At 35.1% G+C, this 9,184-nt stretch overlaps 1 protein-coding gene across 1 annotated transcript in view; it reads left to right on the forward strand.

Annotated features, from left to right (window-relative positions):
* Window positions 1-630: 630 nt before the first annotated feature.
* Window positions 631-9,184, forward strand: part of LOC100543979 (PHD finger protein 14) — a 14,213-nt gene continuing 5,659 nt past the window's right edge. The window contains exons 1-4 of the mRNA XM_031554029.1: window positions 631-765; window positions 2,718-2,855; window positions 4,635-4,781; window positions 8,476-8,793. Of these exons, the coding sequence (XP_031409889.1) occupies window positions 739-765; window positions 2,718-2,855; window positions 4,635-4,781; window positions 8,476-8,793 (630 nt within the window). The 5' untranslated portion in view covers window positions 631-738. The remainder of the gene's footprint in view (window positions 766-2,717; window positions 2,856-4,634; window positions 4,782-8,475; window positions 8,794-9,184) is intronic.

A 9,184-nucleotide genomic window follows, 5' to 3' on the forward strand; every position in this document is an offset into this window, starting at 1 on the left:
GGCAGCCTTGTCTGGTATTAAATGGGGAGGTTTGTGGCCCTGCATGTGTCAGGGGGGTTGGAGATTCACGACTCTTGAGGTCCCTTCCAACCCTGGCCATTATGTGATTCTGTGATGTTTTTTGGAGTCTTGTGGAATACAACAGAATGAACTGATTGGTGCTAGGGCTTTTAGATTTACTAAGCAGTTCCTTAGAATGAAATGAGTTAATGACTTGTAGGTAGTTTTTACTGTTACAGGAATTTTTCTCTTACTACCTGTATAAATTTGTACCTCCAGCTTCACTTCCACCATCTCACCCTATCGGTCTGTCTAGGCTTTGTAGATAATGTCAAAATCTTAATATACTTTTCCTGCAGCATAAACAGTGATGTGAAACACTACTTAAGAACCATCAGAATGGATTCTGATGGTAACCTTCTTGTTGATCCAGACAAGCAAAGCAATCGCAGTTGTACCAAAAACTGTTGCTCCTATTCATTTTTAGCTTTTAAATTCCAAATCCACATTCCCTCCTTGCTTCTAATTTTCATTTAGATCCTCTTTTTCTAGTATCTGTATCGTTTACACAGTACTTAAAAATCTGCAGATGGTGAGCGTAATGTGGGAACAAAATATTTATAACAGTAACCTAAATTTATTTGCTGTTTTAGGTGGGTCCATATTGTTTGTGCCCTCTACGTTCCAGGAGTGGCATTTGGAGATATTGACAAATTGCGGCCGGTAACGCTTACAGAAATGAATTATTCAAAGTATGGTGCCAAGGTAAGTTAAGAAGATCCATATCAGTAGCTTTATACCAGCTATATACCAGTAGCTTTATTTCATATTTTTACGTAGAAATAACGTGTCTTTTCAATCTTATTTTGTGTTTATAGCAGTGAGATTTAAGAAGGAAAATGTGATAAAATTCATGTTTCTTGTAACTTTGCTCATTCCTCCTCTTTTTTTTCTTATAGCTGTTTTTTTTCCTTATTGTTATTCTTTGTAATTTCTGTCACTCTTTGTCTGTTTTCCCTTTTTTTTTTTTTTTTTACACAGGTGTCAGTTACCTTCTTTTAAAGTCAGTTAGTGGCAGATAGCCTAAATGTGAATGGAGAGAGAAGAGGATTTATGGGATGTGAAATGAAGGAAAGGAAATTGAGGTGGAGGATTTGAGGATTAAGAAAGATACAGATGTATATTCAGTAAGAACTACTTTAAGTTCTTTGTAATCATAAACTAGAATGCATAGGGTTGCTAGAAAGCAATATTAACCTCCTTCCACCACCAGCATGAAAACAACATAAGAGTACGGGACTCTAAACCTGAATGGAAAATTGTTTCTAATATTAAAATGCTTTTTTACATGTGAATATGCTCAGTTGTGGTCGAATGTGGTCATACACAAAACATACAGAAAATCATTGTAAAGGGCAAAGGCCAACACTAATTTGCTTAATATTGTTGCTGTAGCCCTGGAGACATTGCAGAGAATCTATATCTTCTGGGTTAATGTAAGGAAAGACAGCTGTGCTACTGCTTCTCTAATGCTTAATTTATGCATTGTAAATTTCCTAGGGTGTCAGTTTGTCAAGCTGAATACTAAATTAGAATACGTAATAACTGTTTAAAAATATAGAAACTTTAAAAGATAAGTTAAAGCACTTCGGGCTGTGTGTTACTTCTTTGTATTAGGAGCACAGTCAACATGAGTCCACTGGGGTATTTAGCATTGCTTAGAAATATTTGCTAGCTTGTTTGCCCCTTTTTTTTTTCTTTCCTTACAGAGTCTTACATCCTTATTGTTGCAATGAATCATATGTTTTCTTTTTATTGGCATTATAGAAGCAAGGTTTACTCTGAGTAAGATGAGTGAACTGCACATATGAGGATTCATTACTCTCACAAAGCTGTAAACTCTCCCTGTTTGCTAAATCAAGTGTGGAAGTTACAGCTTAGTTAGCTAAATTTCCCCCTGGAGTATCGGTTTAAAATAATAATCTCTGATTCAATTAGTTTCTTTTCTGTTATGTGTTATTTTACAGATAGAGTGCCTTTTTAAGGAAATGTATGCAGTGTCTCGAGAATCTTCTGTCATTGAATTTCATTTGCAGTTCCTTTCTGTTGTTGTTTAACTATCTGCATGGAGATAATTTCTGTAGGTGATACACAGCTTTGCTTCATACTCAGCATATGAGAGATTAAGAAATACATGGCTGTATAATTTTAAGTCATCTTTACGCACTGGATAGCAGTATTACTCCCATTTGCTTATTCCTGCTTAGACACTGCTTTAGTTTGCTGGAACAGCTATTCAGGTTGAATTTGTGGTGACTCAGACCAAGGAACTAATGTGGCTGAAAAATAAGTTTATATTTATATTGAAATTTACGTTTCTGTGTTACATTTTCATCCATTGTCACGCACTGGCTCCTCATTCATAGCTTATCAAAAGAAAGTTATGTGGTTATCTATGGCTTTCAGTCATCCAGAGGATGTAAGTTCATCCCATATGTTCTGCAGATTGTTTAAGCATTTTATCATTGCTTGTTGAAAATGAGGTCAGTTGTTGAGGTTTGGTATGTTTTATGTTAGCAACACACTTGGTTCCTGTATGGCACTGGAGTAAACTTACAACCTGTTTGATATTTCTATGTAAGAAGTAAACAATGAAATATTAAGCAAAATGCACCTGCAGTACTTACTGTGACATTTTTCTGCCCTTTCTTATTCAGGAATGCAGTTTTTGTGAAGATCCTCGTTTTGCCAGAACTGGAGTATGTATCAGTTGTGATGCTGGGATGTGCAGAGCTTATTTCCATGTGACCTGTGCTCAGAAGGAAGGCCTACTCTCAGAAGCAGCTGCAGAAGAGGTAGTTCTGGTGTACCTATGGAAAAGATACAATCAAAGGGTTGCATGAAAAGCCTGTGAGGAAAACCTGAAATGCTGCCCTTTTTATTCACTATTTCAGAGTCAAGTGGTAGGCCAAGCAAAACTATCCAGAGAGGGCTCTTTGTGAAATTCTCCAACTCTGACCATCTTTTGAAAAGATACAGTAAAAGGAATAGAGAATGTTATACAAATTGTGTAGATAAATGAGAGATGAACTCTAAATCTATTTATTGAACTTCACCTGGATTGACACTTCACAGTGTAGTATAGTATTCTGTGTTTCATAGACTGTACAACAGTCTCAAGAGTCTTAAGACATTTAACTGCATTGCTATTTTTTGTGCGTTTCTTCCAGTGTTTCTTTCAAATTGTGTATGACTTTCCTTGTAGAAAGGAATTCAATCCATTGCAAACATGTATAACTTACTGATAAATTTTTAATCCATGCTCTTACAAGTCATTCTCCTTTTAACATAATTAAAACAATCCTGATTGCCAAACTTCATTCTGATTTTTATCATTTTGATTAAGATTGCTATGTTCACATTTGCACAATTTAACAACTTATTGCTTTAGGAGGTATGAGAGGCAATGCACTTATAAGCACTACCTGCACTATTGACACTAAAGCTTTTGTTTATGAAAAAACAAACGACTTAATGGTGACTCTTAAAGGGATGACAAAATTGTGTGTATCTGTGAGATTGATACGTAGGAAGATTGCAGTTACCTCAGTGTTCCTTTCCCTAATAAATTATATTAAACATTGATTCTTCAAAAGCTATGTGAATTTTTTCTGGGCATATATATTTTCTTGTCTTTTCACCATTAAATTTTTTTTACGCATTTTCTGTAACTAAAATATTTTTAATCAAGACCTCAAAAAAATCTCATTCGAGGGAGCTGCTAATGTTTTAGAGTAAGTTGTTCTCACTCTGAGAATCTAAATCAAAATAAGTATTTGTAAGGAAAACCTGTACTGACTTTATTATTCTGCGTGTTGTAGGTGGAGTGAAGGAAAGTTTGATAGACTGATTATTTTGTAAGATTTTTATTACCTAATGTGGGAAGACTGCTTCAAGTTTTTTCTTAATCTTTGTATTTATTATGATGTTCCAGCAGTTTTGATAATATGCTGGCAATGAAATGTACTTCTCAAAGTGAATATCCTCTTGGCTCAGACATTTGCAAACTACTTGCAGTGTTTGCATATGCTAAAAGTTGCTATAAACTTTCAGCTATGATAATATGCAAATCTGGTGGAACTAAGTAGTAGAAATTGGAACAAAAAATAATTTGAGTGATTAATAATCAGACTGAAATCACTGAAAAATCATTTGAGGAAATGAAATACATTGACTTTGATATTATTCAGTTGTCAGTCCCTTGCAGAATTTTATGCAAAAGATGACACAGTGAAGTAGTGAGAAGTTAGCTGTAAATGTTATATGCGAAATGCATTTGCATTTTTTCTGCAATTTTTTTTCTTGGATGAGAAAATAGTGCAGAAATGAAGCAGCACTGAGCTAACTGCTTAACTCAATGCATTTAAAAATGTTCAGGGTCATGCAGTGAAAATGATGGAAAGCCCCTTTTTATGGTAAATTATATCAACATGACAAAATTGATTTAGAAACGTGCATACTTGAAAAAAAGAAAGTCTATTTGAACACATGATGCAATATTTGTGCTTTTTAGAGCCTTTTGACATTGTATATCTTATATTTTTGTTCCTTCTCCTTTGTTTTCTCTGAAACAGGATATAGCTGATCCTTTTTTTGCTTATTGTAAACAGCATGCGGACAGGTTAGACAGAAAATGGAAACGGAAAAACTACTTGGCATTACAGTCTTACTGTAAAATGTCCTTGCAGGAAAGAGAAAAACAGCTCTCACCAGAAGCTCAGGTATTATATTTCTTACACAAATGTGTTTGCATCAATCATCCATGCTAAACAAGAAAGAAAGGAAGAGAATGGGTAATTGCTATTGTTGTAGGGGAATTAAATGTGAAATGTATTGATGGCACATAGTTCACATATCAGTGAATTATATATAGGTTTGGGCTTCTGAGAACTATTCTCAATCAACTTATTGTCAGATTGGAATCTATCTTTGAAAAAGAATCTTGAAAAATTGTATTTGTTTGCGCTAAGATGGTAATTACATTTTCATTGTGATTCGTAGATTTTTTAATGCTTTTTCTAGAGCTAGACAAGAAAAAGATAAATTTCTGTATCATTATTCAGTGAAAATCTACTTTTGTTTTCTGTCCTAATATTTTGAAATTAGCTGAAGAGTTTAGCTAGCCTAAAAATTTTCCTTGCTAGATCACTTTTTCACTTATTGTAGGGCTTACTGGAATTTTATGTGTAGGTATTTTGTTTTGTTTTATATGTATTAAGTATTTCATCTGTACTACTGAGTAGGAGATACCTGAAAGGCAATATCTGTATTCCTGTCTACTGACTGAACCATACAGAACTGTTATTCCATAAGTTTAGCTGATATATGATGATATAAAAATATCAGTACTTCCAAGCGAATCTGTGTACCTGAGTTTGTTTAAATGTGTGTAGCTAATTTTTTCCTTTATCTGAGAAATTTGTGGGCTACTTGACTTTCACTACTAAGGCTGCACTGAATTCTGTGAACAAATAGTAGCTATGAAGAAAAGCAGCTTGTCATTTGAAGGAATTGTGCCTAATTTGTTGTTGGCCTTGGCAGATGCTTCGTAAATAATGGAAGAGTGAAATTATGGAGAGAAACTTTTTCTGAACGTAGAACTGTGGTATAATAACCAGAAAATAAATTTTCATATGATCAAAATCTTTAATTAAAAAAAAAAATTAAAATATATAAATATATATATATTTCTAGTTCTTCGAGGATATTTAAATAGGCAAAGAAAACTTAAATTTAAAATGATCCATGCATTTGAGAATGAATATGAGCAAGCACTGTCACAGAAGAATTTTGAATAAAATATTTCTGCGAGGCATTGAGCCTTGGTGTGACATGATTGAAAACAAGCTACATAAACGTGTAGTGCTCTCAGGTCTCAATTATATGAAATATCACTATGTACTGGAAACATCATTCTGCCGGATAGTATGCATATCACTGTGGTAGGTATTGGTTGTGCAAAATTAGTGTGGGTCCAGCAGGGCTCACACTTGCTCTATTTTTTTAGGCTTTTGGTTAGAGCTCAACATTTGTTGTATGGTGCTGCTAATACTAGTAAGTTCCCTGCATTTTTTTTCTCTTCCTGCTCTTTCCTCCAAAGCAAGACTCCATGAGTATGGAATTTTTATGAAATAATTGTTTGAGTGATTCCTATGCATTTTTAGAACTCCAAAGATTTCTTAATACATACCAGAAATGTTTGATTGGGGTGTTGACACAAAGTACATATAAAATCGTATCTTGCATGTGCGTACATACGTACATATGCATATACACACATAATAAAAACTTATTTCCATGGGGGTTTTAAAGCTTAAGTAAGGTTTCCAAATATTAATAAATGAGTATGAAGTTGTACAAATAAGTTGTGTGTTGCTGTGAAAATATATTTTTGAGGCACATTTCAAGAGGAGAAGGTGGTGCTTGATGCTTTCTAACCGTGACAAGAGTAGCTGAGCTGATGGTTTGGCAAGTCCTGTGTTCCAAAAGAAGGAAAATCCTTAGAAAGAATATAGGTTATATAACTGTCTAGAACTACTGTTAATTGCTGGAAAATATTATATGTTGAAATACTTCCTTTATATCAATAAAGGAAGTGTGCACTACTTGAGTAAAGTACGTAATTCAAAATTACTTAAATCCATTCTTACAGTTAAGAATTTTGTTTAAACTAGTCAGTCTGATCTATCAGCTATTTCTGGAATTGGGCTCTGACAATACAGTTGTATTGTCAGAATACATTAAATGACCTCAAGACTTTCCAAACCAAGCACATTATCAAATAAAGAAGCATCAAGACCAAGCCATCCTTGTTTGTTCTGGTGAAGAATAAAGCAGGGTGGTAAATGCTTGCTGCTTTTGTTCAAGATAAAAGCCTTTGGGCTTAAAACTGGCCTACAAGGCATGTTTCTCATGTTTCTTGGTCATTAATGTTCGAGACCTAGTAAGGTAATATATTAAACTGCATCTTTAACAATACCTTAAGCAATGTTGTTTATAATCAAAGATGTTTCTTACCCATGGCATATATATAAATGCAAACTTTTTTGCTTTTGTCTCAGGAGTATTTCATACCATACGGTGGGGTAGTAAGATTGGGTTAGCTGCTTCTTTATGCTGGCAAATGAACAACTTCTAAGTCATAGTCAGCTGAAGTTTTGCCTCTAAAGGTTTGTATATTGATGTCATTTTCTGCCAGACTTGCTGCTGCATAGAGTTCCCACAAGACAATTTTTTCCAACTGTCAGCAACAACTTGATTGATCTGGGTCTTATCTCCCAGATGGTCACAAATATACAGATGTCATCAACAACATGTATTGTGAGCTTCTGCTGATTTCAGTTCCCTTTGGGCTGAGACTTTGGCACATTATAATAAACTAGTTTAACATTGTAAAGAGAGAGGGCATTGAAAAAGGAATTCCTACAAAAGAATGTCATGTGGCAAAAATACTGTTCACCAAATTTTACTGCTCGCATAGATCTCAGAGTCACAAAGTTTGGAAGGGACCTCTGGAGATCATCTAGTCCAACTAACCCGCTAAAGCAGGTTCCTTACAGTAGGTTGCACAGAAAAGCGTCCAGGTGGGTTGTGAATACTTTAAGCCATGGACGTACTTTAAGTCCACAGCCTCCCTGGGCATCTTGTTCTATTGTTGTCACTCTCAAAGTAAATAAGTTCTTTCTTATGCTCATATGGAGCTTCCTGTGTTCCAGTTTGTGCCCATTGCCTTTTGTTCTGTTCCTGGGCACTGCTGAAAAGCGGCTGGCTCCATCCTCTTGGCACCCATCCAGTAGATATTTGTAAGTGTTGGTGAGATCTCCCTTCTGTCTTCTCCGTACTGAACAGTTGGAGGTCTCTCAGCCTTTCCTCATAAGGGAGATGCTCCAGATGCCTAATCATCCTTCTAGTCTTCTGTTGAGCTCTCTAGAAGTTTCCTGCCTTTCTTGAAGTGAGGATCTCAGAAACATACACAAGTCTTCATATGTGGCTTCGCTACAGCAGAGTAGAGGGGAGGATCAACTCTCTTGACCTGATGGCCATACTTAATGTACTTCTGGCAGGTCAGCCAAGGTTTTTCCCCAGTGAGTTTTCATGGTTCCATCAGATTATCATTTTTGGATTGTCTGAAAGCCAGCAATAATTCATGTTAATGAAGTAACCTCATTAAGGAATCAGTGAAATCCTCTAAAACCTAGTGAAAGGATAATGCTATTGAAATATACTTTTTGAAGTAAAATCAAATGTTTGTTAGTGTATTTCTTGAGTCAAAATGTTGTAATTAAAACAGTATTTATTAGATTCTTCAGCTTTTAAACTGAAAATAAGATGCAGTCTCTTTCAGAAACTTTGGAGCTCAAAAATGATTTTGAATTGTTCCCTTAAATTATTAATTCATGGAAGTTTTTGTTGTAGGCTCGAATCAATGCCAGACTACAGCAGTATCGTGCCAAGGCAGAGCTGGCTCGTACCACCAGGCCACAGGCCTGGGTTCCCAGGGAGAAGCTACCACGACCACTCACTAGCAGTGCTTCAGCCATTCGCAAGCTTATGCGCAAAGCTGAATTAATGGGAATTAGTACAGACATTTTTCCAGTTGATACTTCAGATACTAGTTCCAGTGTTGATGGAAGAAGAAAACATAAACAACCAGCCCTCACTGCTGATTTTGTCAATTACTACCTTGGTAAGGATCAAAATCGCATATTCTTCTCAGAGAAAAATAATCATTTTGCTGTATTTGTACTTTTTTTCTTGTATTTCTTTGTTAATAGCCAAATAGAAATTATTTTTTCATTTTTTTTGTCAGAAACCTTATTGCCCAGTATACAGAATGTTGATGATTTTTCTTTTTGAAGAATTTTGGGAAAAGAAAAACATCTTTCAAACACAGGCAGTAGTATCTATTTTAAGAAGGGATTGGAAGCTTAGGTGCCTTTATTATCTTTTTTATGCTTTTCTTAGTGTGGAATGGCATGGTTTTGACGTTGACTATCCTGTGGATTAGCTGATCAGAGATCACTGTTTAAATAACTATACTAGGTTATTATGCAGCAAAAAGTAAATGTTAAGAATGTTCATTCTGCTAAGGCTGTGTAATAAACCTATAACTGTGCTTTTTTAA

This window comes from Meleagris gallopavo, chromosome 6, assembly GCF_000146605.3.
Source record: "Meleagris gallopavo isolate NT-WF06-2002-E0010 breed Aviagen turkey brand Nicholas breeding stock chromosome 6, Turkey_5.1, whole genome shotgun sequence".
NCBI lineage: Eukaryota > Metazoa > Chordata > Aves > Galliformes > Phasianidae > Meleagris > Meleagris gallopavo.